General features: G+C 41.0%; 1 protein-coding gene across 15 annotated transcripts in view; it reads right to left on the reverse strand.

Annotated features, from left to right (window-relative positions):
* TNS3 (tensin 3) overlaps nucleotides 1–24,624 on the reverse strand; it is a 229,842-nt gene that overhangs the window by 51,746 nt on the left and 153,472 nt on the right. For all 15 annotated transcript variants that reach the window (XM_048296709.1, XM_048296677.1, XM_048296688.1 and 12 more), the window contains one exon: nucleotides 12,405–13,664. In XM_048296709.1, the coding sequence (XP_048152666.1) occupies nucleotides 12,405–13,664 (1,260 nt within the window). The remainder of the gene's footprint in view (nucleotides 1–12,404; nucleotides 13,665–24,624) is intronic.

Below are 24,624 nucleotides of genomic sequence, written 5' to 3' on the forward strand. Positions count from 1 at the left end.
TCCACAGGAGGCAGTGGGAGCCAGGAACAGCGCATAAGAGTTTCACTCCACTTGTAACCAAGTTACGAAGGTATAGACAATTTATTTCAGAATATTTCTCTTAGTTAACATGGCCTTGTAGATTACTTTATGATAGAGAATATCTGTGTTTTGGAATGGGTCAAAAGAGACCTTTAAAATTTACTGCAATTTTGCTTGTCACACTAATGATAGGATTTCATCATCAATAATATTGATACACTCATAAAGCTTGTAATTTCTACAAAGTTAATGTAGTCGTCAGAAAGCTACAAACAGGTCTCTCATTTTTCAGAGATTTTAGAGACTCTCTTACTTTCCTTAAATAAACTGGAAGTGCTTTACATGCCAAATTACCAGCAGATGGTGGACAACAGAGGGGAGAAGTTGAGCTGATGTATTTCAGTAAAGCTTAAAGCAAATAACTCAAATCTAAGAGATTAAAATTAAGTGGCGTGAGCAAAAAATTACTTCTACTTAATTCATTAGTTTCAAAAATGTACTTCAAAGCTGCTTCATTTAATGTAAGAGATGTTTTAGACTTACTCACTTAAAAGGCACCTTTTACAGTGTAATATGTCAGTTGCCAAGACTCCTAGAAGTTACAAAATTCACTTTTGTTCTTATAATTTAGCTTAAAGTTTTGACAGAGCTTCATAAATATCCCAGGAACATATATTCGTCTCTTTGAAAACATTTTGTATACTCTCATTTCTCCTTTCCCATGTGAAAAGCAATTTTTCCCTATGAAAGTGTTGGGGTTTTAGGAGTTCTCCTAGTTTTTTTCTGTTAAAGGAATTTCCCCCCCATACTGTTGCTAAGAGGACAAATTGCTGGGTACTTCAGGAAAACAAAGAGCTACCCACTGCCGGTGGGGTGCACCTGGCTACTCTTTTGTTTCACCTGGGTATGTGGGCAGTTTGGTCCCCGAACGCCAGAGAGGGAAGCTGTTTTTTTCGTTGGCTGTTTTTTTCCTTCTGCAGAGAAAGACCCCAGGATCCCCGGCCCACCTTCCCTGCCCCGCCGGAGGCCAGGCCATGGCCACCCTGCCCCACCGCTGCTTCGAGCCTTTGCTACGCTGTAGCCCTGCCCGACCTGCCTAGACCTCCGGGGGGTTCTCCATTTGGATACACCTCGTCTGCCATCCAGGAATTGTGCTCGTCCCTGCTGTTCCAGCCTGTCGTTCCAGCCTGCTGTTCCTGAGGGTCTGGCTGGACACCGGGATTGGCTGCCCAGGGGCTTGTGAAGCTCCTTTGTTCCATCCCTTCCTGGGATCCCAGGGCACTGGTGCCGCGTGCTCCCCGAGCTCGCTCCGGAGCGCCCCCTGCAGCCGCGGGGGAACCATCGCACCTGCCCTGCTCACCGGGAGCCGCCAGCGCCCCTGCCGGCTGCGAGCGGAACTGCACCCGAGGGGAAAGGGCCTGACAGCCAAGAAGGCTGGGACTGGGTTTGTGATTGTTTGCTGTTACTGCCATAGTTGTTGCTGTTTGACTGGTTATACACATATAGATATATAATAATAAAGAACTGTTATTCCTATTTTCCACATCTTTGCCTAAAAGCCCCTTGATTTCAAAATTATAATAACTCGGAGGGAAGGGGGGTTGCATCTGCCTTCCTTAGCAGACACCTGTCTTTCAAACCAAGACAGAAAGTAATTTTGTTTTCCCCCATGAACAAATAATAACATCCCAACAGATGGGCATCAGAACAACATCAGGCACTTATCTTGTTAGATAGTTACCACCATGCAAAAGCTACAGCTAACAGAAGCATGGCCAGTGATTAAAGGTTAATCATTGTTTGGTTTCTTTAACTGCTTAGCTTTCCTCAACTCCTATTGAGAGGTATTTATAACTATTAGAAAGAAAACAATACTAAGCTTAAAATCTTGTCTCCAGCAGCTTGTCAATAATAGTGCTGTATCTCATATATTAGCAGTTGCCCCAGCTATACTTCAAACACAGTTATGTTGATTCTTCATCTGTTAGACACACTTTTATTTACTGAGTGCATGAGGCACACCATAAAGAAAGTCCATATTTCCTTTCAGTTACCCCAGCAACTAGCAAGAGGATGCTTGCATATTTCCATTTAATTCACCCAGTTTGTGGTGGGCTAGCCTCAAAACCAGCTTTACTTGAGAGCAGGGCAAGCACAGCATACATGGTAGAACTCTGTGAAGAACTTTACTTGTGGAGGTAGAAAGAGAAACTGGGCTGATAGCCTTTCTACCCCTCATGGAAGTCCTTATCATTTGTAAAATAGAACTATCAGTCTTTTCCAAAGCCAAGCATTGTCTATTGAAGACCTCCCCTTAACTTCTACCTAGTTTGTATCACAGCCAACTGTGCAAACCACAGTCAAACTGGTAACCCATTACAACAGATAATTACAAAATAAAGTTCAAAAGAAATATGAAAGTTTCAACATTTTGTTGTTTGCTACACCATAAGGGGCTCTAAATCACATGACTTTGAGCATGCAGAGGTACAGTTTTAATGATCTGAATACTACTGGAGGCCACCCAACTGTCCTTCCATATCTCTGCGTTGTTTTTCTTGATAGAGGGGTAGGGGTTTTTTTGCTTTTTAAACAAAGCAATATGTTACAGAAAATATTTTAAAACCCCTATAAATAAACTCATTCAAACTGCTTGAATTACATGGGGAGATGGTGTCACCCCTCAGCCTCCTTCTCTCTGAACTAGAAAAACCCAGTGTCCTCAGCCACTCTGCACAGGACATGCCTTCCAGCCCTGTCTCTGAACACATTCAAGCACCTTCACATCCTTTTTAAATGGTAGGGCCCAGAACTGCACACAGTCCTCAACATGAGGTCACACCAACACTAAATACACCTTATAAGGCAGGTTTATTTGGCAATACTTCCTTCAATCAATGGCAGCACAATTTACACATGATATCAAATCACCAAGAATTAACTTAAAACTGGAGTCATTAACTGTAGATTTTTCATATTTAAATGTAAGATGAAGCACATTTCCATTTACAGTATCTTTTGGAAATTAGCAAATATTTACATCAGCTTCAAAGTTTTAAGAAAATGTGTTAGATTGTTAGACTTTATTAATAGTTTTCTAATGAAAGGACTGATCAAAGCTTGTGTATAGGTGACATTCTGTTTTTCTAAATCAAAAGGTGCTATCAAGCTTTGACCCTAATACTATTAACTGGAATTTCACACTGACCTTAGAAAGTACTGGAAATTTGGAAAGAAAGAATTGCTGCCATCAAAAGGAAAGAAATTGATTATTCAGTTTTTACAAGACACTTATTTTAAAAATTCTTTACTGAAATTATCCAACTGGTTGCAAACATGATTCCTTGTTATAGCACTGAAATATAAATGTCTGAACTTGTAAAACTGATTTTAACCACTTGAATTTCTATCATCCATACTTGAGCAACAGTTAAGACCATTTTCTCTGAATAGAGCTTAAGTAATGTTAACTATATTGTTTCACAGGCAGCTTCTCACTTACTTAACTTCATTTATTGCCTAGCAGGAATTTTGGAATGTGCAGTTCATTTCAATTCTAACCCTTTCACAAGAGACAAAAGAAAACATCTATACATTCAAGAAAATCTGACAAGCTTTTAGGTGGTTTAAGAAAATGACATATTGTTTGAAGAAACAAAAGGAAAATTTACTAGGATGTATGCTTAATCAACCAATCAGTACAACTTAACAGACTCTGCAGATATACAAGCTGGAAATCATTCTGTGTACAAGCATATTACACACAGAGAGGAAAAGTGCTTGCACTTCAAGTGAGCTTCTTACCACAGCTCCAACTGGTGTGGAAAACTAGCATGAGATAAGAAGCTCTCTACCAGTTCTACCCACAGATCAATAAAATGCAGGGTTCTGTTGTGAAAGGTACAGTGAAAATTTCCACAAAGCTGTTTTTCCAGTGCCCCTGTCACAGACCTCAGCAGAAGTCATGAAAGCTGAAATAACACTGAGGAGAACTGTGTTAACATTGCAGAAATTCCAGATGCCAATGCCTAAACAGCAGTTTAAAAAGACCTATCAATTACTGTGAAACAAGGTGATTCAATCAACATGAGGCTTAAGAATGCAACAAGGAAAAAATAAGTCCATAAGTTAACTTCTAACAGAGGACGCTTCAGGGACTATCCCACATACTAAAAAATGTTATCAACAACATTATACAAATCAAAAGCGATCTACGTCTCTGCCACCATTTATCTTCTACAAAGTTTAAGATTTTTAAAGAAGGCATATAATAATCAAGCTTTTGAGACAGCTTTACACTTAAACCATAGCAAATCTATTTTAAGAATTTAGAATCAGCTTTACAATCACTATTACATACTGAAAGAAAAAATATCTTCAAAGATAGCAAGACAAAACTTGAGCTAAACATTGCTGTGGTGGAAAAAGGATAAGCAAATATATACCCAGTTGAAGCAAAATCACAGAATATTCTGAGTTGAAAGAGACCCACCAGGATCACTGAGTCCAAATCTTAAGTGTATGGCGATTGAACCCATGACCTTGGTGGATTTGTGATGCAAGTACTAAATGAGAATCTTGATATGCTCAAACTTTCAGATTCCCAGAGCTATAGGAACACTGTTTCAAAGGGATTAACTAGAACAAAAGCGTGTGATACATTCAATGCCTTAACCTTTCTAAAATGTAACACAAAGTGCTGCTAAAGTCAGAAAATCCCTTCATTCTTGAAAAAATACCCAATAATTAGCAATGATTAACAAGCAAACTATTGTTTTTACCCCAATTTTTAACAGTTATTAGACTAGCTGTTAAACTCCTTATAACCAATTAGTCTAACAAGCAAATGAAAAAGTCTAAACTCTACCCCAAATTCAAGTAGACCATTACACATAGGACACAGCAGCTCTGCAGGTCTGTCATCTTACTTTCATAGCCCATTATATTATGCTAAGAATGGGGAGAAAGCCGGGTGCAAAATACAAACTGGTATCTCCTTAGAGAGAGTTCATAATGATGGTACACTCAGGCCCACATGCTGAAAATTACAGGACTGATAAAAATCTGTGGAGTAAGTACATGACATAAATTAAAAATTACTGTGCTGCTAAATGTAACTGAAATTCAAATTTTAACTGTAGCTTTTAAAATAACTATTTATTTAATTTAGTTTAAAAATTGAATCTAGTTAAAACTCCAGTTATAATTCAGAACTTCAATTTTTACGTTTAATTTAGCTAAAAACTCAAATTTGCTGTTAACCACTGTAAAATTAACTCCCAAGTCAAGCACCAAAATGTTCCTATCCAACGGAAACTACAACAGGTTTTGTAGTGTAGTGTACATACAAATAAGGCAGGTGACAAGTTGGACAAGCTTTGTTTTTCTCTCACTTCAAAACTTATTTCAGAGGGACTGTGCTTACCCACAGAATAGCACAGTAAATGGGAATATCTGTAATGGTTCAATGCTTTTAAAAAATATTATTTAATAAAGTATGCAAAAAGGATTTCTTCCCCTCTCCTTTGTCTGCAGAGACACTGTAGTATAATTTATGATACTGTATCTTGGACCATGTCTGAAGGTTTATTTTTGATAGAGGAAAGATCTCTGAAGGTATTTCAGACATATAACCAGATGCTAAGCCACCTCAGTTTTATTCATTTCGCAATATTTTTTTGAGAGGGAGACTTTGTTTAATGCTCAGTTCTGTGTTGTGTTGAGAAACTATATAAATTCCAAGTAAAATGTAAGGCTGTATGAATTGTGTATCTGTGTTGCTCTTACAGTAGGTAGGCTAGGGAAGTTTTGAGATGATAACTTCAAACACCATAACTCATGCATGAAGAAGAATTAGAATTACCTGAGAGCAACAATAGAATTTCAACCTTACGGAAAACACAGTCTCTCTCTTCCTTATGCTGGCAAATTTAGACAGAAATGCATCTCTCGGTCACAGTAATTGAAACAGGCTGCCCCAAATATTGAACGCATGTGTTTCTGTGTTCTGCCTTAGCTTGATCACATAATTCCTCACCTGCATCTAATATTTTTCTAAAGATGCAAATTGTAACATTTTAACAGTGAAAAGGAGGGGTGCACAGATGAGACATGGTTTACAATGATGGTAGGCTATAATGAAAATGGGTAAAAACCTTTCCGTTGTCCACATTTATTAACAGATTCTTGCTTTTACAGTTTTGTAGGTGGAAGCAAAACATTGATTTAGCTTTCCTTCTTTACAAATAAGCATAAGCCATGTGGTAAAAGACAGCCAATTTGAGAAAATAAGTCTTACAAATATCTTTAACAGTAGACTGAGGTCATGTGTTACTAGGCATAAAAGAATATACAGAGAATGAAGTAAATGGGGAACATAAGGCTGCAGAGAAAAGCTTATATACACATCGAAATTTCTTCATGCTACAAACTTCCTGTCATTTAAAATTAAGCACTATTGCAGCACTGTGTTACTAGTAAATGGCAGCTTCATTTACTACCGGAAACTTATCTCTCCATAACTCAGCTCATGTAAAAGATAAAAACTGGAAAAATCTTAATGAACAGTGCAATGATTCACCTCTGCTAAGCAACACATATAACACAGAAGGAGAGAAGAGGTCATCAGCCATTGTTCTACATGGTTCATAAAGATACATCCTAGCAAAAAGAAATTCAATGATCCAAAAATGATAAGCACTTAACCCAAGACGTCATTTCAGACAGAACCCAGAACTCTGCTGCGTGGGCAGTCAGTAGTTTGTGCCATGTTGACCTATGCTAAGGATATATGCGTATAAAAACATCTAGGAAGAAGCATGAAAGGAGAGGTAGTTGCCTATCTGTGCAGAATCAGTGCACAGTGCAGAATCATATGAGCAAACAGAAGCAAGAATGCACCATAATGTACATCCCAGCTGACACACACACATTTCATTCTTATGCACATTCTTCCAGCTTTGCACTGGAAATATGCACATGACATTTAAGGCATATATTTTCTGCACACTCATGCAGGAAACCAGGTAATTCCACCATCCTCGTGTAACACAACCCTCAAGTTAGATGCACACACACCATGCATCACATTGATCCCATTCACCTCCAGCACTATTTGTTCCTGCTCACACAGAATCTCTCATTCATCCAATCAACCTCACTCAAACCATTCAGTCCTGATCTGCCAACTCTCTTTATCACAGGCCAATTCATTCTATTAATATACTTGTTAGGTCAAGGACTGCTTAAGTCACAGAGTATAAAGCTCCCTCTAAAACCTGACTCTGTAAGATCAGCCATTGTGAGCAACTTGTGTTGTTTTGGTTATCCATTATTAATGGATAATATAATATATATAATATATAATAATAATAATCTAATAATTATTATTATTCTAAAGCCATACTAATTATTTTTTTAATCTTGTTTAATTAAGAGCTATTCTAATGTTCCTGACTACTAAAGTCTTTCCTCTCTGTCTTAGGTTACAGTGCAAGATGTAACCAAAAGTATGTATTCTATCACCATCTTCATAAGCTCTTAAAACCAGGTGGGGCAGTGTTCTTTATGTCTTCCATGACACATCCCTGATAACTCCCTCCTGGGGATGCCTTCTGTTAATGGGCTATCAAGTCTCACTGCATGACTCGTAAAACTACATCATCCCACTGTGATATGCTCCACCCATGGGGAGGAACCAAGCATTCCTACCTGGATATAATCTGAGGTTTGGAACACCACAGGCAGCCTTACCTACTGGATTCCCAGAGGACAAGAGATACATAACCACGCTGGACCTTCAGAGGAAGATTCTACGGGATCACCACTTCAGCAGAACCACATCTGTCACTTTAACAGGACTGCAGCCACCATTTGATTGGACTGATACCACCACCCTGACCGACAGAGTGTCAGGTTGTGCTCTGACTCTGTCCGTGTTTCTGTATTATTGCATTTATTTTAAATTTCCTATTGAATTGTAGTTCTGACTTGGAATCTCTCACTGGTTTGCTTTCAAACTAGTACACTCTCTCATACTGTGCCCTGATACCTCCTCTCAAATATCCAGGATTTTAAATGCTGTCTATGTATATATATTTGATTCCCTTAAATATAGAAATTCCATAATTTAATTCTTTAAAACAAATCCTCTTCCAGATCATTCCCCAAGTACAATTATTTTCACTGGTCTTTATTTACCTGACATTAAAAATGGAAGGGAAATTACAGTGACTCCTACTTCCTTTGGGAGATGACCAGAATCTGTGAGAAAATTTCAAGTATCTCTTTTTAGCTTCATATATTTAAACACAGAAGTGTAAAAGGTGGCTTATTCTAAATGATCTCTTTATCCCCTTCACTGTTGCAGTGGGGATACTGCAACACGCATATATCAAACCAGGCGTCCCGTGGAAAGGAAATATATACGGACAGACAGATTCTTGATAGCTGTTTCAGAGAGATGTTTATTTCTCCAGCCTCATGGCCGGAGCTCTGCTGAGGAACTGTTCCAGTCACGGGACCCGAGGGTCCTTCTGCCCGCGCAGGGAACACAAACCAACCAATGGGAACGAGGCTGAGCAGGGGCAGGGAAGCCCCGTGTCTGTGCCCTCAGGGCCCCTCTCCCAGGGCTACACGGCAGGGGAGGGACCCCAACATCTCACCCGTTTTATTTTAATAAAAGGAGCATGAAAACAACTGGATAAACATAACAAGAACAGTTTCAAGACAAAACAAGCCACCCTCCTGAGTCTTTAAATGTCCAAACAGATTCTGTGGAACATCTTAGGGCTGACAGAAGGGAGACAGAACTCTCTGAGCATGCTTTGTGGGGAAACTGAGGCAGGAGAGGGTTTAACTTCTTCCCTCCCCCTTTTCATCCCCCACTCAGCATTGGAAAGGGATTTTTGGGGAAACAATTGGCAAAAGCATGGTTTTGTGAGGGAAACCATGGGTGAAAAAATGGATTAGGAATACACTGGGGGTAATAGGACATAGGGTAAAAGGGAAAGGTGGGATTAGGAAAGGGAGACTGTAGGGGGAGCTTACAATGGAGATATTGTCTAACATGACTACGATTTTTGGCATATATACTGCCTTTTACAGGAACACCATCAGGCCCAGTGACCTGCGATGCTTGTAACCCTTTTCTACCTTGTATAATTTTGAATTCCACCACCTCTCCATCTCCCAAGCTTGGGATGCATTTTTCAGGGTTATTCTTTTTAATAGCAGTTCTATGCACGAATATGTCTTGCTGGTTGTCACACCTTGTTATAAAACCATAATTTTGCTTAACATTATACCATTTTACTATCCCTAAGGTCTTAGTTACTATGATCTTTTCCTTTTTCTGAGTGGCTGCTGTTTTCTGTCTCGCTGCGTCTTTGCTCTCTCCTTCGGTCGCTCCCGTGTTGGAATTGTCGGGGCTGCTGGTGCCTGCGCGCTCTTCCCGGGGTCGCGTTCGGGGCTGCGCGGGCCGGGCCAGGCCGGGCCGTGCCGCTCAGTTCTCCGTGCGTCGCCTCCTCTGGTCGCAGCTTCGCTGCCGCTGCCGGGCGCTGCACCCACATCTCGGCCGGGTCCCCGAGCGACGACCCCCCCGCACCCTGCTCCAGCGCGCGTCTCGGCTGGGCGCGGCTCCGTTCTACCGCCATCGCCGCCCGCCGCCGCCCGCGTGCCGCCCCTCTCGGCCGGGCGTTCACGGGGCTCGCTCCACCACGCACTGCACAGGACCGGGCAGGCACCACCGGGTCCCGCTGCTCCCGCTGCGCCTCGCTCTGCTGCCGGCACTGCGGCTCGCTTGGCTCTGCCCGCACGCGGGAACTGCCTTGCTGCTGCTCGCAGAGCACTCGGTGCACGTGGCCTGGGCCGCACGGTCCCTGCGCCAGGCTTCCCTTCGCCAAGACACAGCTGACATTGCTCAACAGTCTCGGTAATTAAATAATATTCACGAAAATATTCTTCCATCGGCATATATTTTGACTCCAGTATTAACTGTGTCCAAACGGTTTTCCAAAAGCCCTTGGTAAGAATTAAATCCCAAGAAACATAGAAAAAGTTCTTAAACAACCATGCCAGGAAGTGTTTCAGTTCTTTTTGAGCTTGAATCAAGCTAAAATTTACAAATCGTTGTTCAAGAATCATTTTAAGTTTAAGATAAATGTCCATATGCGGCTCTGAGAGCCAAGAGTCTTCCCACGGTTCCTCCATAGTTTAGATATGGAATAGCAAAGCAAAACCAAGAAGAGGAATCCAAAGTTTCCAGGGTTTATTCACACAAATCAGTCGCTTAGGGATCGGGGATCGTTCTGCTCTCAAATCTCCACCATTTGTTGCAGTGGGGATACTGCAACATGCATATATCAAACCAGGAGTCCCGTGGAAAGGAAATATATAGGACAGGCAGATTCTTGATAGCTGTTTCAGAGATGTTTATTTCTCCAGCCGCATGGCTGGAGTTCTGCTGAGGAACTGTTCCAGTCACGGGACCAAGGGTCCTTCTGCCCGTGCAGGGAAACACAAACCAACCAATGGGAACGAGGCTGAGCAGGGGCAGGGAAACGCCGTGTCTGTCCCCTCAGGGCCCCTCTCCCAGGGCTACACGGCAGGGGAGGGACCCCAACACTTCACTAGATTTACTGTATATAAAGTGAAGAGTTCTCTCCTGTTGGGAAACGGTTAGAGGATCAGGGGCATGGGTCATTGATAGAATTATAGGATCAGTAAAAGAACTGTACAAGCAATAGGCTTGCAAGCAAAGGTTAGTGTGAGAAACTGTCTCCATGAGAAAATCCCTGTGTGAGAAACAGGCCTGAGAAACAAAAAGGGAGTTTTGAAGAGAAGCAGCTGTGCAGATAAGATGTACTGACCAGGAGAGAAGGGAGGGTGAAGTCTGAATTCTTTTAATCATAACATAACTAGTAGAAGCTTCCCAATGTAGTCCAATTAGGTAGAAGCAGAAATGCGCTTTGATAAGTTTTAAGCCACTTAACAAGCTGGTATACTATATAAGTGCCTCTGGATGGCTAATAAATGGAGCTTGCTTTTATCAACCATATTGGCTGGACTGCAATTTCTTCCTCCCCCCGCTGGAGTCCACAGACCCTTTTCCAACACTCTCCTGCTGGAAAAATCTCTATTTGTCCATCAACTAATAATTTGGAAAGATTCAAGAGAATTACAAACTAATGCCACAAAATACATACTGTGTATTGAAAATAAGCAGCGAAGCATCTCACATATATTCATAATGGATTTTTGGACTTCTTCCGTGTTCAGTTACCCTCCTAAACACAGAACTGTGATTTCACCTTCTCTACAAGCATCACCATCCTTGATCACATAGGCCTGCCCGTGAACAGACACCACACACTAGTTAGGCCCATTCATCATTGAATGGTTTAGCATATCCTACTGGGCTTGAGCTGAAGCAGCTCATTTGTGTCCAGTGAGGCCATGGGCACATCTTCTGTCATGCTGGCTAATACTGAATTAAATCCTGGAGACACAAGCAAGTCTTTCATTGCACCATGACTGGAGACAAGAAGAGGAAGAAGAAGATGGAAGGAGAGAAAGGAAGGTAAGGGCGTATGTTTTGCCAGAGAAATTAGACCACATAAAATTTTCAAACATGACAGTTAGACCAGAAAGAGCGTTATTTGTCATAAATTTTAGGTATACCATTAATAATAGGTTTAGTGGACTTAGCCAGAGGCAGACTACTCATCCTTTTGCAAAGCTGCTAGTTCTAGTAGTATTACTTAGGCAACAGAGCCAGCAAGTGTTGCATATTTAATTCCACCAGCTGCAGTCATTTCAGAGTCAGAGACAACAAACAAGCACTGTGACTTATAAATTTTTATACTGAAAACTTTCCGAAAGAGCATGTCTTAAAATATTTTACTGGTAAATATTGCATTATTTGTGAAAACATTGCATAGAAATTTAATGCCAGAATCATTACACTAAATTTGAAGATAAAGTTGTTGGAACTTTTTCTCCTACTTTAAATGGAAATAATAAAAAAAAGTAATATTAAAAACGTACGCCACCGATGCCTTCTAAAAATGTGTCAATGTACAAATTCTGGTCCCTTATAACTTAAACTCACAGCAGAAAAAAAAATCCCAACAGATGATCTATAACAGGTAAGAACTTGCTGGACAGTACTTTTTTCAAGCAAAAAGGCAAGTACCTGCAAAACTCACTTATCTTACATCAATTTGATTCCCTATCTTGGATGATTATGTTAAGAAGGCATCAGAAATAATCCCTTGATAATCATTGTCAAAGTTTTAAGTCATGACCTGAGGGTCCTGCTATACCATGTAATGAACACACAGGTGCTAGAAAGAGCATTATTTTCAGAAAGTATTACAGCTTACCATGCCAGGAGGGATTCCTGTTTGTGACCTCTAATTTGTCATGGAAGCCAGAACTACGGTTAAGCTCTTCCATGTGTGCATCAAGGCTGGTAAAGCCATTCACTCGATTTCTGTCACTGGTGAGAGTGTTAATGCGGGTTGGGATAGGTTCAAATGCAGAGTCTAACTCCAAGATCAGCCTATTCAATTTTTCAATGGACTGATCAATATCCAAAGTTGGAGAAGCTGGCAAGTCCCCAGAATTTTGGCCTAGATCCAGGCCATTTATGTTCCTCTGAGGCATTGGCCTTGACTTAAAAATGTCAGCACTTGCACGTTCTTCAGGTTCTGCAGCACCCAGCATGCTTCCTAGCCCTCTCTGCACAGCGTCTCTGCTGCTAAAGCCACGTGTTGGGGTGCCTGGGACGTGGGACTGGCTCTGGACACTGCCCAAATTCTCCACAGTGTTATGAATGCCAACCCTAATTTCATTCTCTGGGGCAAAACCATACTGGTGAGCAGTGACCATCTGCTGCTGGCATACCCAGGTCTGAGTAGAGTAGTTACTTCGTCCATAGGCTTGTGGATGGGGTAAGACAGAAGGATTCTGTTGCAATTGCTCAGTTGACTTTGGCTCAGTGCTTCCAAATGATCTCTCATAGAGGGAATCCACACCAATTCCCAGGTCTGCAGAAAAAGCATTATGATGCTCTTCCCCAACATTACTTCCAAAGCCATCTGAAAGAAGTGAGTTCTGACTGCTCTTGTGGCAACTAAAGTTCCCTAGGTGGGTGGAGTGCTGCCCTTCTGAGGAAGACAAAGTCCCAATGCTGTCCACACTGTGAAGGTCATGATTAGGCATTTCGTCATCCAGAATATCAGTCTCCCTGTCCTTCATTTTGGTGATTTCATTCATGTGAACTTGAGCTGGCACTATGTGGTGAGTGGCACTGTAGTTGCTTTGAGCATCAGTCATATCCTTGGTGGTGCTGACAGAATCCTCCAGACCAAAGCCACTAAGTAGTCGGTCCAGTTCTGCCTTCTCTTGTGGGCTCAGACCCCGTTTGACTCCTGGGACAAGGCGTTCCTCAGTCTTGTCTGTCCTGATGGAAACTGTGGAGTGTCCTGAATCACTACTGACAGACAGGGTGTGATCACTGTGATCAGGACTGCCTGTAACATGAACACCCTGAGAAACACCAGGGATGTTGCTGTCTGAAGAGCTCTTCTTTCTCACTTTTGCATACAGACTGCCATCAATGGGACCTTGGGTATGCAGCACTGTGGAGATAAAAGTAAAAAGGAAAGAGAGAGATAAGGACAAGGCATCATATAAGGGCTATGACTAGTGTCATGCCACAAGTATTATTAACACTAACGGTACTGTTTCTGCCAAACTAAATCAACTCTATAACTACAGCAAACACCAATGACATTATCTTCTTTAATTTTACAACACTTTTCTTGATGGAAATACAATATGCCATTTGTAGCTCAAGATCAAATCCTCTCTTTTTATGCTGTTTTGAATGCATGTTTTTGCTCCACAAACTCCTCATACTAATTTAAAGAATCCCACTATTACAGCACTAGAAATTTGAAAGATAGCTACTAGGCATTCTACTCAGAGCCAGAATGGTAGAAACCTATCAGCAATACTTCCCTTAAATATATATATTCTGTAATTACTACTTCATCCATTTTTACTTGATGGTATAACTTGATGGTATAACTATACTACAAAGAATCATTTTCTCCTTTCCTTGGTGGCGCAAGGAAAAGACAAGCTTTTAATTGGAACTGCAGTCCTTGGAATATACATAAACACTCTTCACAAAGGAATGCATGAGTAAATGTTAAGAGTATGGCATTTCTACATATGTGGAGGATCTGGTATGCATGTCATGTTTTTGCTTCAAAAAAGGACTAATGAACTTAAGTGGAAACCTCCACGGAAGTAACTATGTTTGTCTTACTCCCATCTAACACATCACACCTAACACATCAGGTTTAGGCCAACATGAGGTTAAAGTATGGCAACTGAATTTTTATCCAGTGCTGAAAATGAGCACAATTCTATTTCTTAAGAAAAGTTTTAGGAATAAATATGTCTAGTGTCTGTAAAGCCAAGAAAGTAAAGTAAGTAGTTCTACTTTCAAAAGATTTAACATTCATTTACACAAATATTTATATTAAGCAGATGTTTCTGAAAAACTTTTCCTACCCATAGTCTGAGAATAAGAAAATTAAACCATTACAATTTAGGAACAGGCAGACTTTTCTTAAAGGAACCATCAGCTACAACTGTTGTAGTTTCAGAATCAAAAGCCCCATGGCAAGCCCAATGCATTTCAACATCAACTCTACCACATATTTTCAAAATATATGTAAAATGGCATCATGATTATAAACTTCAAAACTACAAAGCTTTTCTAGGCAATACCCATTTAGAAAAAGCATTATGCAGAAATTGTACTCATAATGGTAATGAATTCATTGGTTTTTATAATGGCAAGAAAAGTGGTCTGGTTAGAAAAAGTTTTCATTATGGGACACACTGACAAGGTTCCATCAATTAATATACTTACATACTGTCCTGGGTTGCAGTGTATTCTATTACCATCCTCATGAGCTGTTGAAATCAGGTGGGGCAGTGTTTCCTTGCCTCCTCCCCCAGACTATCTTCTGTTAATGGCCCATCAATGCCATGCCACATGACTCAGAGATAACTCCCTCCAGACCATCTTCTGTTAATGAGCCTAATCAACACTTGGCCTCATGACTTATTACCCCACTGTGAAATGCTCCACCCAGAGGGAGGAACCAAGCATACCATCCTGGATATAAGCTGAGACTCTGAACACCAGAAACTACCCTTTCCACTGGATTTCCAGAGGACAGGAGCTACACAGCCACCACTGGACTTTCTGAGGAAGGGCAGGCCCTTTTTCTACAGGATCACCACTTCAGAGGACTGCAGCCACCATTCTACCAGACTACTACCACCACCCTGCCTAACAGGGACTCAGGTTGTATCTTGACTCTGTCAGTTTGAACCAGTGTTTTCTTTTAGATTTTTTTTCCTTTTCTTTAATTTCCCCATTAAATTGTTATTCTGACTTGGTGCCTCCCACTGGTTTGTTTTCAAACTAGTACACATACTAAAGGTTATATGATAATTTTAATAGATTTTACCTAAACTAAAGCACAATCTTTTACTTTCTAAGGACTAGGAAATATCATTTGTCTGATGTTGATTTTAAAAACAGCACATGCAAAACACCAAAATACTCCTTTTCAGAAAAAGTTATCAGACTGAGCAAAAAGGAAAGCAGCTCCCCTTGCTATAAAATTTCTCTGTGGATCAAGTTTGATGTGTAAATTCCATGGTGAAAAGGGCTGCTATGCATGAGGTTGAATATCTGTATACAGATACTTAAAAATAATATTTATGAAAAAATAGGTATCAAAAATACAGCCAACAGACAGTTTCTCAGGCTCTTTCATGCTGTGATTTCTCATAAGCTCTCACTACCTTCTAGGACAATGAAGCATACCTGGTGTTTCATGTGGAAGTATTTTATACAGTTACCACAATAAATTGCAAAATTTTAAAACAAAAAACCCAACCAGAACTAGGAGTAACTGTTAGGTGGATTTTTTTTATTGTATGCTTAGTTTTGAGTTTAAAAACTAAAAAACAATAAAAACCCAGCTTTGATTAGAACAGTTGTATATCCTGACACAACATAAACTTGAAAAAGTTACAGGTCTGAACTGGAATGCAGTGAAGTAAATACAGAACTATTAAATTTGAACTATTACAAAGTCTTCCTGTCTGAGTGTTCTGTTACTCAGAACTAGGTTCTGTGCTGTAAACATGCTAGTCAGCTTAAAGACTGTAGTGGGTTGACCTTGGCTCTTACGCCAGGTGCCCACCAAGCCACTCTATCACTTCCTTTCCCAGCAGGACACCAGAGAGAAAAATAGGATGGAAAACACCTAGTAGGTTGAGATAAGGCAGTTTATTAAAGCAAGAAAAAAAGTGAAGGTTTGCACACGCTTAAGCAAAGGAGAAAAAAAAAAAAAATCTCTTCTTCCCAGCAGAGAGTAATGTTCATCCACTTCCCAGAAAGTAGGACTTCAGCACACAGAGCGGATGCTCTGGAAGGCAAACACTGTAAAATAACAAATTCCCCTCTTCCTCCTCCCTCCCTTAGCTTTTATATCTGAGCTGACATCATATGGTCGGGAATATCCCTTTGGTTAATTTGGGTCAGCTATTTTAGCCTAGTTGTGTTCCCTCCCAGTATACTGCCCATACATCACAGCCCACTTGATGGGAGGAGGGGAGGAGAGCATGTTAAAGAGACAGCACTGATGCTGTGCCAGTACTGCTCAGCAGTAGACAAAACACTGGTGTGTTATCAACACCTTTCCAGCTACAAATGCAAAGCACAGCATTGTGAGGGCTGCTAAGGGAAAATGAACTCCAGCTCAGCCAGATCAAATAAAATACCTCACTCCAGATCAAGCATTCTAGCATGCAGATCTGGTTCTCCTTGTGGAAATGACAAGTACAAAAAAACTGTCAAATTCTCAAGTACAGCCATGGAAGCAATGGAAAACCTTTGTGTATCTCCCTCCCTTAGCCCTCCCAGTATCATCACACAGTACCATGCAAGCATAGTGGCAGAAGTACAGACAAGAAGACAGATATACTGACAGTGGACTACTGACCCAAGGGTCTCGCACATGTGCGCTCTGTAGATTCAGAGATAACCCTGTCCAGTAGTTTTTCCACTAATACAAAATTACCAAATTTATTCTACATCTTGCTTGGAATGTTAGGCAACACCAAATGTTTGGGGGTCTTCCAGCTGTGAACTGTAAAGCTTCCACTCCAAAGAAGAGACGCAAGTACAGTTTACTGAAAATTTCATTTAGAAAAAAAAAAAAAACAGAACAGCAAAACCCACAAACAGAAAATTAAGTATTGCATTTATGTGTTAGTACAAACCTTAGCCTTAAACTACTTCTCAGACAACTTTTAAGTTAGTTTAAAAGTATCTTTCCTGGTCAACCAAAATTTTATTTATTCCATATCTATCTGTGCCCAAGATTGTTATTGTCTCTTTAAGACCCAGAACCATGGCTGGAAACAGGGCCAGGGGTTGCCAGGGTTTCTTTAAAAAGTCAGAGCACCCAAGCCAGGTTCTCTTTTGCCTGGTGGCTTTTGCTCAAGGTAAAGGCTCCACTTCGTCAAAGGTTGTTTCAGGCAGGTTTTTCTGGGCTCACAAAAATAACAACTCATAAATCTGAATTTCACAATCAGAAACTGTTTCAGAGTGAATTTTGCAAACTCTGTCAGCAGCACAAAGCCTGAGCCAGTCCCAGGGCTGGGCCACCCCACGTCAGTGTGGGCAGACCATTTTAGGAAAAAAGACATCAATGCTGAAAGTCTGGTCCACTACCAAGTTTCAAAAATCCCTAAAGCAATTTCTTGAAATAATGGCTTCCCAAACAGAGGTCTCATTGATCACAAGCAGGATGGTGAGCCTGACAGACATTACTTTTGATATTTATGCTAGAACTTTAGGAGCCATATTATGGCTCTACAAGTGAAGTGAGAAACAGAAGAGTTAGGGATCTGCTGATTTTTGGCTCTAAATTTAAATAGCAATACAATTATTATTAGATTTCACAAGGAAACAATTGTGATTGTGGGTCAAAACAATTTTACTTGCAACTAGACAATTTGCTTTAATAGACAGCTGCCTTTTCAGGAAACAAAAAATACCATTCTGCTTTATAAACAGATAAGAAACAATTAAACTCACAGCTAAACAAAAATCCAGCTGCTCCTCAGGAGTCTGGATATTTAAACTTGAAGCTTCTAATAGTGAAAATAAAATGCATATTGCACATAACAAAATTATTTTCTGATTTGCCCAGTTGTAGGAAATCATTCTTAGATTAATTTGGAGTTTTTAATTTTAACTACCATCATACAATATATCATAGAATGGTGTGGGTTGCAAGGGACCTTAAACATCATCTAGTTCCAACCCCCCTGCCATGGGCAGAAACATCTTTCACTAGACCAGGTTGCTCAAAGCCCCATCCAACCTGGCCTTGAGCACTTCTAGGGATGGGGCATCCACGACTTCTCTGGGCTGCCTCTTACAGTGTCTCTCTACCCTCTATTTATTCTTTATATCTCATCTAAATCTCTCCTCTTTCAGTTTAAAGCCTGTCCGGTCACTACATGGTCTTGTAAATAACCTCTCTCCGTCTTTCTTGTGGGCTCCCTTCAGGTACTGGAAGGCTGCAATTAGGTCATCCCTCTTTTCCTTTCTCATTTCCAGACTGAACAAACCCAGTTCTGTCAGCCTTTCCTCACAGGAGATAAGGAAATCCATCCATCCTTCCAACGAACTTGGTGGCCTCCTCCGGTCTTTCTTCCTGGGGACCCCATAGCTGTATGCAGCACTGCAGGTGGGATCTCGCCAGGGTGGAGGGGGTGAATCACTTCCCTCACCCTGCTGCCCGTGCTGTTTTTGATGCAGCCCGGACACCTGTGGCTTTCTGGGCTGCAAGAGCACATTGCTGGATCTTGTCCAGCCTCTCAACCACCAGCACCCCCAAGTCCTTCTTAGCAGGGCTGTTCTTGATCTGTTCATCACCTAGCTTGTACTGATACTGGGGGATGCCCCAACCCAGGTGCAGCACCTTGCACTTGGTCTTATTAAACTATAAACTACATATATAAAAACTATGAATATATGCAAGTATAAATATATAAAAGATATATATATGTGTGGTTTGTTTGTTCATAAAACTAGGACAAATAAACTATTCAAATACTACAAATCTACAAAATACAAGGGTTTGTAGTTGGTCTTCTCTTATATAACATCTTTATTTCGTATTCTACCTTTTTCTTATACATAATTTTAGAATACCTCTGCACTAAGACTTTCAGACTTCTCTTTACTCTGGTCTTCATGTATGTTTTTTCCCAAAAAAGGTGATAATCAACTTAATTGTAAAAGCAAAGCTATGCATATAGGAGGGGAACATTTTGACAAAAGAAAATGAGAAAATACAACAGCAGTGCAACATTTTATTCTGTACACCTTGCTAAGTAATGGTACCGCAAAGGCCTTACAAATTCAATACCTCATCTCCATGCACAATTCAATCCCTGCTCTCATTTTATCCAATGTGGGAGTAACACAGCTGTCAAAAAACAAGATCACAACAGAGGTGACCTAAGTAATGCTGAAATTTAATTAACCAAACCGAAGGGGCCCACTTTCTTTCAACTTGACCACTTTTCTCGGGAGCTGTTTCAACTCTCTGAACTGCCCAGGCTGAAGCCCAACAACATTCCCATGCTGAATTTGAATACCTGAAAAACCCCCCCACACACCCAGTATCAGGGACTCTCTCATAACTGAAAATCTCAGAGCAAAGGGTATGTGTGTATTTTCACCCCTATACCTGATACACAAAGAGCAACTTACTTAAAAATTAGGACATGAAATACTAACGCATACCAAATTTAGTGGCATCCTTCCAAGCCCGTGTTTTCCCAGCACTTCTCTCCTTGAAATCCAAATACCCAAAGGCAGGCTTGTGAGTTAAAAATATTTCAGTCTTTAAGCCTTTTGACTTGTCCCCACAGTTACCCACTGTCCACCCACCACTTGGGAAAACGCACACAAATGAAAGCCAGCTAGGTAAACTCATACACCACAAATTCAGCAAGAGCTGTTCTGATGCAGTCCACCTGAACAAAAGATGATTGCAAATACACAACCTTTTTCAAACTGTACCCTTGTTCATGTTGCAGCAGGAAACATTACAGAAGATCTGGATTATCTTTTATCAACCTCATAAATAAATACTTTTACCTTCAGGCAAACCTGGACAAGTCCTGAGCTGCATTCTTTTGAAGTTAAATCTTTTTATGTGTGCTTGTCTTTTCCTTTCTCCCTCTCTAACAATGACAGGCCTTCATTCCTTACAAACTCTTCCTGTATAACTCCTATAAAATCCATAGAGAAATATATGTGGTTTGTATTTCCAGCTCTTGAACCAAAATGAAGCTACTCACCTCCTTACTAGGCATGACCAGGAATTTTCTGCAAAAGTCAATCACTGGCTTATTTACGTCAACTAATATTCTCTAAGCAAAGCTCTGCACATAGGAAAACCAAAGTTAGGGCAAATCCCCAAGCTTAAAAAGGCCAGAAATGTCTCTAACTCCTGCTGTTTGAGCTGCAGCCACTGTTTCTGCTCCTGGAGGTAAGTAGTCTTGCTAAAGACTTGTGAGACTTGTATCAGCCAGAAAAAGCAACTGAAAATCTAAGCACAAGGGAGAAGCCAGAGGAGACAATCATTTTCAAGGAAATCTGAACTATTGCAGCCAAGGAGGAGTGGAAACATGTTGGCTGGAAAGGTAATTCAGTCTACAAGCTATTCCCTTACAGTGGTTCTTTTCAGAGTCTGTTTCAATATCTAAAACAAAGCTGAGTGAATTTCAGTCTCTAGATCACTGACATCATTTTTCCTAAAATAAACAGCTGCTAGAAAAAGTTGTTCTCCTGCACTGACCAATCAGGCTGGACACTTGTCCACATCTTCAAGAATTCATGTATTAACGGAGTTCTCAGGCAGGAAAAGCTTTCTGGAAATCCTGTAGCAGTAACACTTACTTTTATTTAGCAGCTGCTGTTCTCAAGCTCCCAGATCCCAGAATGCTTTACCTTCTCTGTCTCTGGAATGAATCACCTCAAACTAGGGGAAGTGAACCTCTTAGTTCCTCCTTTAGTAACAGCTGTATCTCACCACAGAGCAGACCATAAACATGTGCTCTAAACATTATTCCAAATGTACATATGCATCACCACCAGACAGCTGGGCCCCTGGACAATGTTCATTTTCTATTTCAGGTACTGTCAGCACTTTAATCACTTCTCAGTTGAACAAAGAATGAAAGTGGCTCTTGTATCCCCAAAATACATCTACCTGTTCATTGTTTATGTAGGAGTTAAAAGTTAAGTTCAAACCTAATGCAGAAAGTACATATTTTTTGGTTCAAGTGTTGCTGTTCTTGCAAATCAGTTAATGGTTGCACATGAAACAAGTCAGGACTCTGATAAAAGACACAAAGCACACAACACAAACTATGCTGGCAGTACTCTTACAGAACCAGGGAACTGGCTCTCTCCTTTGGGATGATGCAGAATTGCTTTTAAATTGGAAACATCCCACATTTGCCTCAAAGATATGAAAAGAAAAAAAGTATATTAAAAACTCTTGATGCAAATTGATGAGTCTCACTTAAGATGCAAATTTAGTTTTAATCTCCCTGCATTTTGGTTCTCTGTGAGGAAAAAATGCCTGCTGTTTTCCTTGCTTCAATTACAGGCCTCTTTTGCTCCTTCATAAGCCTGAACTGCATGCACTTGCTGGTGATTTTGGACCATTAACACTCAGCATGCTTGAATACAGGCTGAGGCTCAACACTAACACCTGCACTTAGCTAGATTATCAGAAGAAACACAGACAACATAATAGCATCACTGCATGAATTAACTTATCCTATGGATAAGTTTACCTGAAACAGATTCATTCAGACAGGTCACCATGTTGCTTAAATTTTATTGTTCTAGATATAGACCAATATGGTGCTCTTGGTTGTTGGGGTTTTAGAAGTTCTCCTATTTTCTCTTCTCTTAAAGAATTTTCCCCATATAGGTTGCCAGGGGGACAAATTACTGGGTGCTTAAGAAAAACAAAAGACCTGGGCACAGGGGGAGGGGTCCATCTGGCTACTCTCTTTCACCTGGGTTTTCTTGTGTAGAGTGGGGGCTACCACGAGATTTAAACTGGGAAAAAGGGGTTGGGTACAGCTCCTGGCTGGCTGGTGTTCTTGGCAGAGGGAGAGGAGGGCTCCCATCTTTGTGGAGGGAGTTCGTCACTGCTGGAGGCTTCTGCTTTCAGCTGCCTTCCTTCTACCATGAGTGGTGCTTGCTCACTGGAGCGGCTGTTGCACTGGGACTCTAATACCCCACCTTACTAAAAGAGGGACCTTTTCACCATCTGCTTGGGTGCCTCAGGGAAAACCCCGGGATCCCAAGCCTGCCTTTCCCTTCCCGCTGGGGAGCCGGGCTGCAGCCGCCCTGCCCCCACCATTGCTTCGAGCCTTTGCTACTCTGTAGCTCTGCACACCCTGCCTACTGAGACATCCCGGGGCTCCTACCGCAGCTCCGGAGTTCAATACATCTTGTCTGCCACCCGGGATTTGTGCTCATCCCTGCTGTTCCCGAGGGTCCGGCCGGACACCAGGATCAGGTGCCCAGGGGGTTTGTGAAGCCCTTGTTCCATCCCTCCCTGGGATCCCAGGCCACCATTGCCGCGTGCTCCCCGAGCTCGCTCCGGAGCGCCCCCTGCAGCCGCGGGGGAACCATCGCACCTGCCCTGCTCACCGGGAGCCGCCAGCGCCCCTGCCGGCTGCGAGCGGAACTGCACCCGAGGGGAAAGGGCCTGACAGCCGAGAAGGCTGGGACTGGGTTTGTGATTGTTTGCTGTTACTGCCATAGTTATTGCTGTTTGTTTGCCTTGTTATACACATATATATATATATATAAGCAAAGAACTGTTATTCCTATTCCTCATATCTTTGCCTGAAAGCCCCTTAATTTCAAAATTATAATAATTCAGAGGGAAGGGGGTTGCGTTTTCCATTTCAAGGGAGGCTTCTGCCTTCCTTGGCAGACACCTGTCTTTTAAACCAAGACACTGGTGGTGCTCCATCACAAGAATGGTTTGGGATAACCACTGGTTAAACCTATCCATGGATGTGTTTAGAAAGATGTTCTCTAACCATATCACTCAAACGGTTTTGCTTCCTCTGTTATCAGTACCAGGCTTTCTGGGATGCATCACCTTTTTGCAGTACTAGGTACTTCTGGCTATGTGCACATTTCCACATCTGAGGGCAACTGGATTACTGGGTGTGCCAGTCTCATTCACTTCAGATATAGATTTAAATTCTGTAAGCAAGGCTACAATATACACCTCTTCAAATTTTTTATGCTGACTGTTGCAAGTGCAGATGGTACCTGGACTGATGCAGAGTGGCAGAGAAGGGTCATGCAAATGAACCAATCACAATGAACTGATCAAAAATTTTGGGGAAAACATATGGATTGTGAATCCATATCATCTTAGAACCTGGTATTGCTGTTTTGTGGCGCTTTCTACAATTTGGAGACCTAGAACTGCATTTAATGCAACTCTCAAACAGTGACATAAAAAGTAGGTCCTGATTTAGTAAATTGGTACAAGGCTGTGAGATCAATTTCTGGTTCATAAACATTCATCTGGCAATCCTTTAATATGTTTTTAAAGAATTTTTAGAAAAATTATTATTTGAGGGTAACAGAATTTAACTAGAAAGGAAGGAAAAAGGTATGAAGTCATCTATCACTTTTTTCCTTAACATGACCCAAGCAAATGCTGATATTCATATATGCCTTGCATTTTAAACAAAACTAGTTTCCAACATGAAAGAGCAGTACCTAAGTCATCAGGAAACTGTTTGGTTTGCTAGGTTTCTCAAGTCTGTGAATATAACAAAAATAAAGGAGGCTGAAGAAAACAAGGCATGTTACCACAAAAACAAAAAGTGAACAAACACTATGAAAGGAGAACAACTGACGGGATTGTTTTTAGCAAAATGCTAACAAGCAGAACACACAGAAATATGAGGTCCTTAAATCTTGAATCTTTTGAGAAGCAGAAAAGGGGACATCCAAGACACCACAGAACCTTTATCTGTGCAAAGGTTAAGATTAATTTCCCAGACAAAAGGATCACATTTGTATTTCAGTGTTTTTACAGGTACACTGGAGCAAGAAAAAACTGCTTAACAAAGTACAAGCTTGTAGACCAGAGGCTGGCTGCTGTTCAGCCAGTATGGAACACAGGCAGAGTCAGCCAGCACAGACTCATCCTTAGAATACTACTGAAATTTATCATTCCACTTTTACCCACCTGGGATCAAAAGAAAATAATACCTGTTACATTATCCAAAAAGAATACACGGATACATTTACAACTGTCATCCAATATACAGAAGCTATTGTGTCATTTTGATTATACTTCTGCAAACTTTTCTCAGTTATTTTAAGCAAAGATTTAACTTGAAGTACCTTGTGCTTTGATA

The sequence above is a fragment of the Corvus hawaiiensis genome, chromosome 1 (assembly GCF_020740725.1).
Source record: "Corvus hawaiiensis isolate bCorHaw1 chromosome 1, bCorHaw1.pri.cur, whole genome shotgun sequence".
Lineage (NCBI taxonomy): Eukaryota > Metazoa > Chordata > Aves > Passeriformes > Corvidae > Corvus > Corvus hawaiiensis.